This window comes from Gnatocerus cornutus, chromosome 2 (genome assembly GCF_029298725.1).
Source record: "Gnatocerus cornutus isolate USDA-ARS CGAHR chromosome 2, icGnaCorn1.1, whole genome shotgun sequence".
NCBI lineage: Eukaryota > Metazoa > Arthropoda > Insecta > Coleoptera > Tenebrionidae > Gnatocerus > Gnatocerus cornutus.
The window spans coordinates 20,584,899-20,599,474 of NC_142234.1; the positions used below are offsets into that span (position 1 = coordinate 20,584,899).

The 14,576-nt window shown below is 34.0% G+C and overlaps 1 protein-coding gene across 17 annotated transcripts in view; it reads left to right on the forward strand.

Annotated features, from left to right (window-relative positions):
• The window catches only part of CaMKII (Calcium/calmodulin-dependent protein kinase II), a 41,120-nt gene extending 26,774 nt beyond the window's left edge, over positions 1-14,346 (forward strand). For 2 of the 17 annotated variants that reach the window (XM_088031253.1, XM_088031255.1), the window contains 14 exons: positions 1,445-1,583; positions 1,634-1,915; positions 2,931-3,053; positions 3,102-3,185; positions 3,232-3,274; positions 4,907-4,996; positions 8,157-8,213; positions 9,552-9,638; positions 9,784-9,837; positions 10,129-10,191; positions 10,499-10,574; positions 10,627-10,721; positions 11,727-11,841; positions 11,889-14,346. In XM_088031253.1, coding sequence (XP_087887379.1) covers positions 1,445-1,583; positions 1,634-1,915; positions 2,931-3,053; positions 3,102-3,185; positions 3,232-3,274; positions 4,907-4,996; positions 8,157-8,213; positions 9,552-9,638; positions 9,784-9,837; positions 10,129-10,191; positions 10,499-10,574; positions 10,627-10,721; positions 11,727-11,841; positions 11,889-12,024 — 1,444 coding nt within the window. In that variant the 3' untranslated portion in view covers positions 12,025-14,346. Of the gene's footprint in view, positions 1-1,444; positions 1,584-1,633; positions 1,916-2,930; positions 3,054-3,101; positions 3,186-3,231; positions 3,275-4,906; positions 4,997-8,156; positions 8,214-9,282; positions 9,412-9,551; positions 9,639-9,783; positions 9,838-10,128; positions 10,192-10,498; positions 10,575-10,626; positions 10,722-11,726; positions 11,842-11,888 lie in introns of all 17 variants that reach the window. The other 15 variants (XM_088031258.1, XM_088031259.1, XM_088031262.1 and 12 more) reach the window with 11 other exon arrangements.
• Positions 14,347-14,576: the final 230 nt, after the last annotated feature.

A 14,576-nucleotide genomic window follows, 5' to 3' on the forward strand; every position in this document is an offset into this window, starting at 1 on the left:
TAGTGATAATTTAAATGTGACTCGGAGGCGCAAAATTTGAAAATTTACTACACTGTTGCACGTAATACTTCGACCGAATAATAGACCGTGGAAAGTTTACTATCGTAAAACGCGCTAAACGGCGATATAATCATAAAATTGCTCGATATAGTTACTTTAATAACCATTATTAGTAGAGATTATAGGAATCTAAACGGTTGTTATTGGTCTTCTTTCACTCGGCATTTTTAGAAAGTTAAATTTTAAAAATACTGTTCCACTTCGAGAAAAAAAATTCTCGACTTCAAAGGCCCAAAATTCATGAGTCTGTACCTCCATTCTTTGACATTTCGTCTTCATTTCAACGAACTTATCTTGTAATTCACGCGCACAATAAGAAAAGTTTTGAGCCAAACTTCTGAATTCGGAAATATAAAATAAACCAAGAAGGCAAGTGGCGAGAGAGATTTAAAATCCGAATAGGGTTTTCCACTTGAATTAATTCACAAAGTGGACGCATATCCCGAATTCTTTCAGCCACAAAAGCGAGTAAAGTTGTTAGATAGGTGAAACTCAAACATACAAAGTGGATGCTGTAGTTAATTACTCAAATTTAGTTTTTGAAGTTTGGTAATTTAGTTATAACCAGCGAATTCTCCGGTCCTTCTGCAGAAGTTTATCATTACTACAGCCGGCGGGTCTTTCACGTGGTAATGAAATTATACCGACAATATAAGACTATTTTAACGCACTCCGGACTGAATAATGTGCTTAAATTGGTGGTAATATGTGAAAGAAATTTTCTTTTGACGCTGTGTTAAAACACATGGGTCTGCACCCTTATTTCCATATTTACAAGGATGTGCTCAAGGGCTAATCTCATATGCAAAAATTACAATTAACTTGTTTGACATCGATGCAAAATCCGACCTCTTATCTTCATCTTCATTTTCAGTGCAGTGCACACATTTCCGGTATTATAGCAAAATGATTTATGGTTTTACAAGTTCGCTTTTCACATTTAAATGAGACTTCCACAATGGAAAATCTAATTTCTATTATTAAACGCACGAATTGAAGACCATTTTCCTGACCTGCACTTAATTTTAATCTTATTTGGTTTTCAATCTGGGCGCATTAAGGGCCAATATAATAACCTCCCACACGTTTATAGACTTGTTTACTTTCCAGACAGGAAAACAGTCTTAATGGAGCGAAATACGTAGAAAATAATCAAAAGAGTTAAGTGGCTAATTAAATTCGCTTTTACAGCTATAAAACTTACAATACCTGGTTAAACCAGACAAACAGCAACAAAGAAGTGAATTTAAAAATACTGTTTAGTACAAGATCAAAAGGGTTTCGACAAAGTGAATTACGAAAAGAAAATCTCTTGTATTTTCTTATTAACTGTCCATTTCTGTTTTCTTTTATCCGCACCGAATAAAATATTGTTTCCTTGCAGGGTTACGGGTGGCGAATTATTCGAAGATATTGTAGCGAGAGAGTTTTATTCGGAAGCTGATGCTTCGCACTGCATACAACAGATATTAGAGTCAGTAAATCACTGTCATCAAAACGGTGTAGTTCATAGAGATCTCAAGGTAAAATGTGAATTTTCCAAGTTCGAAATGTAATTTCGGTGTTATTTTAGCCTGAAAATCTCCTCTTAGCGAGTAAAGCGAAAGGTGCAGCCGTGAAGTTAGCAGATTTTGGTCTTGCGATAGAAGTGCAAGGAGAACAACAAGCGTGGTTCGGATTTGCAGGAACGCCAGGATACTTGTCGCCGGAAGTCCTCAAGAAGGAGCCTTACGGCAAACCGGTGGATATTTGGGCGTGTGGTGTTATATTGTACATTCTTTTAGTTGGTTATCCTCCGTTTTGGGATGAAGACCAGCATCGGTTATACGCACAAATTAAAGCAGGAGCATATGACGTAAGTCTGAATTATGTTATTTTTCTGTTCGCAGAGCGCACGTGAATAGTCGGAAGAAAGGGCGTAATTTAATTTAGCTCTTAAGAAAATTAGTTTAGCGACTCTTTTTTCGACGAAAGTAGACCTAAGTTGTTTAGCTTCATGAAGTACTTCTTTATACACTTAACTTGTAATTTAAAAACCCGCGATATGTTATTTTTTGTTGAATAATTAATGAGAGTCTGCACCCCTTGTAAATAAATCTGCATTCATTACAATATGTTCGCTTGTATGGAAAAAAAACGTTTTAAACTTGCTACTTTCGTGTATCGAGAATGGAAATGGTGATAAGTCATGCCGACTTAATCTAAAGTAGACCTCATTGCTACCAGTCCACTCTCCTGTGTAAATTTTCGGAAACTCTTGGGTGTAAATCAGGCTTTCAATTCAAGATTAGGCGAAAATTGAATGTATACCCGATTCAGGTTGCAAGTGTCCAATTTGACAGTTTTTTTTTCTTTATTTAAATTTGGAATCTTGATAAACAGAAATTTTAAGATGAGAGATTGGGAAATTGGACAGTTGACATATAGGTTGGCAGCAAATTATGCTACAAAATACACTAAAAACACTAAATTCCTACGAGAACTGGGTGTTTTCTGTCATTCAATCTCTCACTATAACACGTTGGCATCATTGTTTCCCCAGAATTTGACACTTGCCAATTTTGACATGAAATTTGGTGTGTATCAAAATTCCGTCATTAATTAGTGCCAATCCGTAAAGATACTCCAAGTGAAAAGAAATTTCCGCTAGACACTACTGCTGTGTTAAAACGGTAACAAACAAATTGAATTTTGACACATTACATTGACAGAATTGTCACGATCGTCTTTTGTACCCCAAAACTCCCCAATTTGCACCAGGACCAAATTCGTGACCTTGAGGGCATTTGCGCCTTAAACCCAGTGTAGCATAATTTGTTTGTTGTGTTTTCGGCCGTTTTTGCAGCACCATTAATAAATATTTATTGTAGTACCCTAGCCCTGAATGGGACACCGTCACCCCAGAGGCGAAAAACCTCATCAATCAAATGCTGACTGTTAATCCCGGAAAAAGAATTACTGCCTCCGAAGCTTTAAAACATCCATGGATTTGCGTAAGTTTCCATTTTATGATCCTGCTCGTGTTTAACTTTGGTTTTTAGCAACGAGAACGTGTTGCTTCTGTCGTCCACCGACAAGAAACTGTGGACTGTCTCAAAAAATTCAACGCCCGGCGCAAGCTCAAGGTGAGTTGATCTTCACCAAAACGTGACGTAATTTTGTTTTTTCTAGGGCGCTATTCTCACCACTATGTTGGCTACACGTAATTTCTCAAGTAAGTGTAAAACAACAGTTTCACTTTCGATAAATTACAGTACTTTGAAGGATTACATGACCTATTTGTCCCACACTTGCTCTTAATTACTTTTACACATGTTTACGTGTGTAAAATGCTCTTGTGAATAAACGAGTACTTATTCTGTTTCCTAAATGTTGTCTTTTAAATCTTTATTAATTTTGTGGCACCACTATACTCGGTACTCACTACACTACAGATTTTTTTACATGACACTGTAAATTTAACAATGTTAAGCTGTAAAGAATCTTCTTTCTACTTAGATGCAGTTAGCTTTTGGGCATGTTTGTCTCAGACCTCCATAGAAACGATAGAATTGTAGAGATGTATATGGGATATTCCATACCAAATCGACCACTTTTGACGCCGACCTTTTTGATTTGGCTGAAAGTTTTTTACTTTTTTCTACTCTATAAAAAAAAGGGTCTCAGAATTTTTTCACATTTTTGTTCCTAACCCAAAAAAAGTTATGAATTAAATTGCTTTTGTATTTTTAAATAGCTATAACTTTTTCAAAAATTAACTTATTGGCAGTTGACATAGAGTAGAAAAAGATGAAAAACTTTTAGTCAAATCGAAAAGGGTTGGGGTCAAAAGTCATATACACGGTGGGCCAAGTAACGTCATTTTTTGTTGGCTCGGGAGAGTATTCACATGAGCAGCAGCAAAAAAACAAATGCAACCTCGCGGGCTAACAAAGAACAGACTTTTTGAACCGCTCTGTATACATAAAGACCAGTGCCCTCTTAGTCTCTTTCGTTAGAAACTTAAAGTGTAAATACTTTGTTGGTACTCTAGTATTTTGTATGAATAGTTTAATTACATTTATTTTTTTGCTGACACATCACACATCACACATCCACACTGAAAGCTTCACGTTTTTCTTCCTGCTGTTGAGCTTCACGTTTGACGCAGTAAGAGAGCGTTATATCCATCGTCTTTAAACCAACTTACACATGCTATACCACTAGTAGTTGTGCATAATAATTTAGAATAGAGCATTGGGTAGTTGGTAACTTTGTTTTGTTGGTTGTGGCGGACTTGTTCGCGTCACCCTACCTCACTTCACTTCACCTTGATGCAACTAGAATGTGGTAAGAACACTGCAACCTGCATCAACCTACCACATCATCATCGCTGTTACTAATTGTTGAACATAACTTGATTTGGTTGTCATTCCATTATTATCATTGTAGATTTTGTTCAGACCAAATAAGTTATGTGGGAATGTGTGATTTGAATGCTTCATGCATGAGTTTTCTGGTTTATTCAAACATATTCCTCGTTACAAATGATTTCCAATGTTTCTTCACTACTCATACTCACCTCGTGCACAAACAACATCAAGCTTATTTGTTTCATCCCTCAACTGTGTAATATCAACATAAAGTGAAGAAACCCGACGGGAAATTATTCTTACATGTCTGTAACACTTTATGTTGGTACTGCAAAGCACAGGTTTCAATAAAAGTCGGGAATTTAATGTTTAAACAGTCCACAAAAAGTTGAATTGGCAAACTCTTGAGTTTTTTTTTGAATTGGCTTATTAAATTTCGTTTGAATGAAAATGATCTTCGTCTACTTCACAACTGATTTTCTCCTGTATTTTAGGTAGAAGTATAATCGTAAAAAAAGGAGATGGATCTCAAGTCAAAGAATCAACTGACAGTTCAACAACCCTCGAAGACGATGATATAAAAGGTAGGTGACACAACTAATTTTAGTCTCACACCACTTTTTTGTTTAACTGTGCACTGCAAAACATATTTGCTCCAAAAACTCTTGTTTCTGCAGCAAGTATCAAGTCCCATGTAAATATAGATGATCATTCATCCCACATACCACTGGTTTATTTAATTAAAAACCGCCTATTAGATCACGATCATAAAAGTATATTTGTGGTGCCTTTCATAAACCATCAAGGTGCTCCAGAAAAGTGTTAAAGTGGAACTAAAATACTAATCAAACCACTTTAACTCCATCGGTTCTTGTTCATGTACATAACTTTTCGTTAAATGTTAGTTAATACGCTGTTTGCTGTCAAATTGTAATCATAGCTTCTCATTGCGTGTCTGGAAATTGAAGGAAATTAAAAACTGATGCTAGTTCAGTGCCCTACACCTTTGAAGTTCGTTTACAAGCTTCTTCTTTTTATTAGGGTTTGGTGATGGCTGACAATCGCAAGTTAATTAATTTTATCATTACATAATCTGAGCAATACACATAAGCGAAATTAATTAGTAATGTGGCGTAACATTCTATTATGATGTAACACCGGTAATTAAGATTTGAAATTACCTCAGACTATTGAACTCAATCAATACATCGAGATTGGGGCAAATCAAACTGTTGGCCAACTTGTTTAATAGCAAAAAATGGTTACTACCCCGGCGCATCCACCATAATTATTTCTAAAAATATACTTTTGTTCAAGAGTGTTGCACCCCTTTATAAAACCATGATAAACATTAAAAAAAGAATTAAGAGGTCCCTGGCTCTTTATAAGCATTCGCAAAATGTAAAGATTCAAAATTTTAATTTAAAAAAAGTTAAAAATATTGGTTCGTCCTAAAACTAAATTTTCTAAAATCTCTATTTCTTGTTCAAAAATTTTGTATTTTGGCACAATTAATGAACACTTTAAAAATAGTAACCTCCCCAAATTTCATTGTCATAACTTAAAAACTAACAAAAATACGAATTTTAATTAGAAAAAATTAAAAATATTTGGTTCGTCCAGAAATTAAATTTTCTAAAATCTCGATTTCTTGTTCCAAAATTTTTTAATTTGGCTCAAATAATGAACACTTTAGAAGTAGTAACCTCCCCAAATTTCATTGTCATAACTTAAAAACTAACAAAAATACGAATTTTAATTAGAAAAAATTAAAAATATTTGGTTCGTCCAGAAATTAAATTTTCTAAAATCTCGATTTCTTGTTCGAATTTTTTTTAATTTGGCTCAAATAATGAACACTTTAGAAGTAGTAACCTCCCCAAATTTCATTGTCATACCTTAAAAACTAACGAAGATACGAATTTTAAGAAACGAAAGTTGAAAATATTTGGTTCGTCTTAAAATTAAATTTTCTAAAATCTCTACTTTTTGTTCTTAAATTTTGAATTTTGGCACAATTAATGAACACTTTAGAAATAGTAACCTCCCCAAATTATTTCATTGTCATAACTTAAAAACTAATAAAAATACGAATTTTAATTAAAAAAAAACTGAAAATATTTGGTTCGTCCTGAAATTAAATTTTCTAAAATTTCTATTTGTTGTTCTAAAATTTTGCACTTTAGCACAATTAATGAACACTTTAGAAATAGTAACCTCCTTAAATTTCGTCGTCATAACAGAAAATCTAACAAAGATACAAATTTTTATAAAAAAATTGAAAATATTTGGTTCGTCTCGAATGAAGGGATGCGAGACTTTTGAACTTTAGTGTACGTTAAATTACTAACGTATGTCTTGTTGTTATCCAGACTTCTCCCAAGAATGCTCAAGTGCAATCAAACTAAGTGAAGTTTTGATGAGTAACAACACGAGATGCGCTGTATTTTCATGAAATCAGAACTATTATTGATCTCTTTAAAGTCGAGTCCACATAACATTCTAACTCGAATTCAGCTAACTTCCTCGACCCAAATACATAATATATTAAATTAATATTTTAACAAATAACAACTTTACAAATGTGTCATAATAAATGATTAATAAAACTACGGTAATGTATGGTGTTAAATAAATATTTTATTAACACAACACAAAGTTGAAATCGATGGGCCCAAGAAATTTTACCCAAAGAAAACGTGAAATTTGTTGGGTCACACTAAGAATTTTTTCACTTTTTGCAACATTCACTTTTTCATTTTTTGTTATGCAAGTGAATGATCCCCAATTGATGTTATTGGGCATGTTTGTAACAAGGTGCATGATTCAATGAAATTTTTTACTGTTACAACGAAATGTGTGACGTGCATCGGTAATAAAGTCTTTGTTCGAAGCCAATTCGCAATTTAAATGCAAGAAACTATGGAATTACTTGAGCTGGATTGAGAACCGGCCAACAAAAAAAATGTAGATCGTCAGAAGAAAGTCAAAATCTGCCTCAGAATTGCATTAACGTCAATGAAACCTTACAAAATTAAAGAATCCGAAGAATGTAAAGCATCTGGAGGGTCTGTAAGTTTAAAAGGAGTACGAACTTCTGAGGCATTCGGACAAAACTGTGACTTTTGGTGAAGTTAAGCGATTTGAAAACAGTTAAAAAAACTGGAAAAACCAAAATTTTAATGGAGAAAACGTGTGCCAAAAAATCCTTCTTGCAATCATGCTGCACACAAAAAGCACAAAGCACCAAAGTCAGATTAAATAATGAATAATCTTTTCTTTCTAGATGAAACGTGCGACCAAAGTTGGTAATGCGATAGATACTGTCTAAAGTTGCAAATAAACTGGAAAGCGAAATTTATTGATCTCCGATGAACGCCGTAAATAATAAAGTTGATGCAATAGCATTTTGTAAAGTTTTATGACCACATAAAATATTACTTTAACGTCCTCAAACTTGCCATAAAATTAGAATATAGAAAGGTGGTCATCATACTAAGTAGAAACAAAACAGGACAAGAACTGATTCAAAACAAAATGATCGCAATTTCTCCGCACAGATTGGTCTGTTTGCACAGTTTTCTGAAGCATCTTACATATCACTAGTTGTCATCGCACAGTATTATCATTTGATTTTGTTATGGGCACATAAATGATATTATCTAGAACCTAAGTGTACCTACATAAATTAATGTAATTTAAGGGAATATTAGATAATCTATTTATGTTCTGGGCTTCGCTCAGAGGATAAGAAGGGCGGAGTCGACCGCAGTTCTACCGTTATAGCCAAAGATCCGGAAGGTAATTTATTTAATATAATATTTAACGCTGCATCATACGTAACAATTATTTTGTAAGACCTACTTAATAAATAAATATTTCAGCGGCTACATAAAACCAAGCGCTTAATAATTTACCACTAACTGCTTAACTAACTCAAGATGATGTAAACTGCGTGCGTGCAAACTTGTGGTTGAGAGAATCCACAATTTTGGTTGGCATGTTGGGATCTGCATCGTAACTATAAATTTTAATAAACTAAAATATAAACGTAAAATTGTTACGATATGATGCAGTTGAAAGAAACGTTTATGAACTCCATGATGACAATCTTTAGCTTATACTAATTGCTCGACTTTTACCAAATTCTCCTTGGATTTTTCGGGCACCATTGTATTATGTAAATGATGCGCACTAGCACGAATTTAGAGCTCTTTGATGCCTGTTATTTGCTTGTCTGCATGGAACATTTCTACGAAAAATCAACAAATGTATCATTAAACTGAGAGGAATGTTCCGATGCGACGAATAAAGAGGAACTTACACTTCCCAAAACATGCACTGTCTGACGTAACAGTTAATAGCCGTTGCATGATTGTATTTTTAGGGTAGGAGATACCTAGCATATGTCTTTGGTGTAGTGAAATGACTGCATGCGTAGATCTCTTGTAAAATTCCGACATGTAAAGTTGTAAATTTCGGTCAGCTATAAATAGTCTATTTTAGCTTGATTAGCTTAAATCCGCATTGATCAGACTCATCAGTTAAATTTGGCGTAGTGACAACATCTAAAGTGTTGCCAACAGTTTGACTAGTGACGAGTATTTTTATATGAACGGGGCTGGTTTATTGTCGCGTCATTTTTCCCCGACAATAAATAAATTCCGTGCCAAGTGACATTCTATTTGGCAAAATTGGTTGTTTTGGTGACGCTATGTCGGCCCTCGCGGCGGCTCTTGGGGCCACCAAGCGAAGGGAGAGTATGTACACTTTTTCTAACCCGGGAAACATTTTTTGTATTTTGTGTAACTAGTTGAAATAAACACCTTATTTTTGTGCTTCAACTTTGTTTAACTCTAAAACCTACTAGGCTCTGGAACTCCTCCGCAATCGCCAAGAATAGCACCCTCTTCAAGTTCGCCTTCTAGTTCTGTCGCTGCCGCAAATCCACGACCCAATACTCTTAATTTAGGCCAAGCTTTATTGCAAGGGGTACAAGGTTAGGGTACTGTGTGCTTCGCGTGTCAATAACATCCTAACATGAACGAAATTTTGACGATATTCGAACTTAATCTAATAAGAATCATTCATTTCTGCATTTGTGTTAATTGCTTGCATGCATGTTTCTGCACACTTTAGATTTGGATTCTGTACACAACAGAGTTGACACTGAACAGTGGGTAGAAACGACCGTTCAGTACGGCAGATGTCCGACCGCAGAGTCAGGTTTGTATTTTATTATTTTCCTTATAAATAATGACGCTTCTGAAGCTCAACAAGCTCGGTTTTGGTGGTTCACCACAAAAATCCCATTTTTGGTTCAAGTTAACTTTTATTTCATAATTTAATCGCATGCACAATTTCTGATCAGAAGATTCGATTTTGGCGTACCAACGACTCGACTCCTGCGAGATTGACATTGACGGTAAGCCATAAACTGGTAGTTTTTGGTGGCAGCATTTTGAATTTTGACATAGAATATCCTTGTCCGTTCTGTAAATAAATTGTCGAGAGTACGACACAAATTTTATAGCCCAGCAATTAGTACAAGAAGGTAAACTTCTTCAGTAGGCACTAAACTTGATCCACAATAAACTGATGGCTTTTGCTGCTCAAAATTAGAAAATCTAAATGTTGACGGTGCAATCCGTCGCATTTAATTTTCGTGCATGCAAGCTGCAAAAGCAGTACTAACAGTGCTTATTTGCGATTGTAGAAATACGGATTGTGTGCCCAGAAAAGCCGTATTCGCAACTATCCACAAATTCTCAAGGTTCAGGTATGCTTTTTTCACAATTATTTTCTTACTAACCGCTATCTATTACCTCATTTCCCTATTGTATGTGCAGCAAACTGTCGAAAATTTTGCTGGTGCATACCCAGAAATTTTCGACGACGAAGGTTGCATTGATTGGCCTCTATTTTCGATTAACTATGCATGCCTTAAAAATACTATGAACTGTACTTTCCACGTATAAACCAGTGGTACTTGGTGCTCCTTATAGTTCGTCTTCTAGTATTGATGGTCACTGGTGTTTTTCATCACATCTCTGGCCAGTTTTCTCATATTTTATTTATTTTCACAGCTCGTAGACAAGAAATCATCAAAATGACTGAACAGCTAATTGAAGCAATTAACACGGGAGACTTTGAAGCATATACGTGAGTATCACCCTCGAATTCTTCATTCAACATAATTTTATTCAATTTAAAGGAAGATATGCGATCCTCATCTGACTGCTTTCGAACCAGAAGCTATGGGCAACTTGGTGGAAGGAATGGATTTCCATAAATTCTATTTCGATAATGGTGGGTACTTCGATCAATTTGTTCACATTGTTTATACAGTTGGGAAGTGTTTATATTTACGATGCGACAACACGTGTGCCGCAGAACTTAATTTCAATTTCATATTTTACAGTGAGGAACAAAATAAAGTGGGACAAGTGTTAAATTCCACCTACCTTTTAGCCCAATAGTTCTAATGGAAAATCTCACGATAAATTGCAAATTTTCTTTTGTTTATGAGGGCGGAGTTAAAAAGTTGCAAAATTCCGACAGTAGAAGGGCGTTATTGTAACTACCAATAATAGGCGCTTATTAACTATTAACCTACTAGGGGTAATCTGTACCTACATGTAACGACCATTTTGTAAATTGATAGATTGCGGATGCATTTAATAGTAAAAGAAAATAAGTAAACTACTATACTTAGAAGTACAGTCGCGGTTTTGACGTCCAAAATAATTTGATTGTCATAAAGTGTAAAGCACCCTTTATTTACATCAATATTACTGTCGCTTTTGACAAAATTGCTTAAGTTTCACATGTCAAATTGACAGTAATGCATAGACTACACTCAAATTTTTAAAATGTCAAAAAAATGACGTCCAAAATATTTTGACCGCGACTGTAGTCTACAACTGAAAGAATGCATCAAAAACGGTTTTTTTGGCCTACAATAATAATCATTATGCCTACTTTGAAAGTTGGATTCGCAGAGTAGAGCTCGAAATCTAGAAAACTAACAGTTTTTATGAAGATTCAACGGCCAAATCGTGAAAAAACATCAGAAATTTTCACGAAATCTGCAAAATTCGTAGAATAATTCGCCTATTTTGATGGTAAATGACGCTTTTTCGTAAATTTTGGCCGTTTTCTGGTTTGGATTCGCAGAGTAAAGTTCAAAACCCAGAAAATTACCAGTTTCATCGCCAGTGCATCAAAGAAGGAAAAAAAGTTTTCAATTTTATTTTATTTTTGTTGTTAAATAAGGAAACGCCGCCGTGTACCCCCTCAATTTCGCACTTTCAGTTCTAGGCAAAAACTGCAAGGCAGTCAACACCACAATTCTGAACCCCCACGTTCACTTGTTGGGGGAGGACGCAGCCTGCATCGCGTATGTGCGACTAACACAGTACATGGACAAGTAAGCATTCGAAGAGATGGAAAAAAGATTAATTAATTTGATTGTAGGCATGGACAAGCGCACACTCACCAGTCTGAAGAGAGCCGAGTGTGGCACAAAAGGGACAACAAATGGCAGAATGTCCACTTTCATCGCAGTGGTGGTTCTGGAGGTGCTGCTTTTGGCTTCAGTTCGCATAAATAGAACAGTACGCCATAATTTTCATCGAGCATTCATAATATATATAAACTATGTTTACTGTGAATTCTATTTGTGGTGATGTGTGATTCTGATATTTTTGAATTTTATATTGATTCTTATTGTTTTACATTAGATAGCGTAGTTTCTCTATCACAATTATATGTTACCAACCTATTATTCCATATAATGTCCACACTTTACGTGCAATTCTGATCATTGTTTGCATTTTATGGTATTTGTTACACAAACTTAGATAATTGTTACACAAGTCGGCCCCTTTTTCCAGCCCAAATTCAAAGGCGATGAGGTGTAGGGAGTTACATTGTATGGAATAAATTTATAGATTGCCTTCTATGATATATTTCTAGGCTTGCCATTTTGAAAGGTTGGTAAGGAATAGCAACCATTCAACCATAACTGAAAGCGGCAGCTTTGCAGCACACCAAACCTAACTATAATTGATAAGATGTAAGGATACTTAGCCAAAACATTATAGTGAAACAAAACATATTTATTGGGGATTTAAGTTATTTATTTACACCACAATCAGAACTTAAAACTGATAAATATTTTAGGCTAGGAAATTGTATGGTGCGAGGATTATTTTATATTTGTAAATTATTGCTTTGTTTCCTCAATTATTAAAAAGTCTTGACTTATACTACTGCCTTATAATTACATTAAGGTTTAAGTAGGGGTACAGTACTTATTTACCGTACGGTTATTAGCGCACTGCTGCATGGCAATTTTATAGTATTATTCAAATATCGAAGTTATCACTCTTATAGAGTGTCCTACACACTTCCCTAATTGAATACTGCTTACTATAATTTCTGTCATTTCCCTCTTAGAAAAAAAATCATTTTTATACTTAGGATGAACGTAATAGTTTACAAACATTTAATGATAGAAATCGCACGTTGCTTTAAGATAACATTTTTACAAAAGTTTGATTTTTTGTGGGAGAAACTTCCCCGTAGCACTTGCACATTGGCAGTATGAACATATTGAGCGCAAACAAGGCGCGGTATCATTTTCAAAATAGACTTATTTTCAGTCAGTGTGTGAGCTGGAACTGGAAAGTTTCGTTCATAAAAAAGATAAACAATTTTGGAAATTTAATATTTACATTTGACTGTTTATGATAAAGTACTATTGACATGTTTTTAGCTCTCTTAATATAAAATATATTTAAGAATAATGTGTAATCACTATATCTAATTTTCACATTTTCGGTCATTTCATCTATGTATCGATATTTTTTCTCGAATAATTTCAAGAAACGAACTTTGAGATAATCAGTTGATGCGCAGTAAAATTATCCATCGAAACGAATAAGTGTTCGTGCAAAAATATCGATAGTCTGCTTTTTAATGTATTTGCTGAGACTTATCGAATTTAAAAGAATTATCCACTACATGTTAGAATAGTTCTTCTTTTTAGTGAATTTGTAGTTAAATTATAATAAAGTGGTTGCATTAAATTAAGTCATTCTATGAATTGACTTTACAGTTTCAAATATTTTAGGCCTAACACGTTTGTTTCGATTTATGGACCATCTTAGTATGAATTTTAACTACAAAGTCATATTAGAAAGTTTGGTTTAAAAATCTTGTTGGTACACCTTAACACGTTGGTCATTATTATCAGACTACCAAATTGCCATTCTTTCATTTCGGATGATGAGATTTTTATACTGTTCCTATTTTTAACACATCTTGTGATTTTTTGCAATATTTTCATGTAACACTAGGGAATTTAAGTAAGTGTATTTGAATTTGTCAACTTTTTGTTGAGTTGTGTGATGTACACGTTGGAACGTCACGTTATTTACCCCAACAATAAATTTGTTTAAATAATATCGATGTCGTAGGCTAGTTATTAAAATATCAAAATACAACTTGTTGGGTAAACAAAGTGAAAATTCCATTATATCTTCTGAATGTACAATTCTTTACAAAACAAAAAAGATTTTAATGTTTTTGTGCAATATAGTTATAAATGATAGTGTTTAATGTTGTTTTTAAGATGTAAGTTACATATTTGCTCATATACTTAATTTTTATTTATATATTTGTGTTGTACAATGTTTATACATAGCAGATGTTGAACGATTTTAGATATAACAACAATTACCGTTTTTGGCACTTAATATCATGTGTACAAGACAAACCACAATTCATTAGCGACGGTGCCATAACTTTTTCTTTGTTCCTTTTTATAAATATACTTTTTTTATTCATTCTAATTGCGTTCAATAGAAATGTTAAATATCCTTAAAATGTATATAAAGAACGATCTGATTAAATTTTTGCTTCAATCATATTTAACATGTACCTACATGATGTATGTTTTCCCTTTACAATCAAGTGTTTGAGTAAACCACTTTTATGGAAAATTAAATTAACAAAAAAGATTATAAGAGTTTTTTATTTCATCACCCATTTCCTGCATAATTTATGTCTCCAAATTCTCAAATTTTTAAATTTTCATTGTGTAATTCGATCCTGTTGCAAATTTCACTTCATTTCGAATATCTTTAAGGGCACTAATTA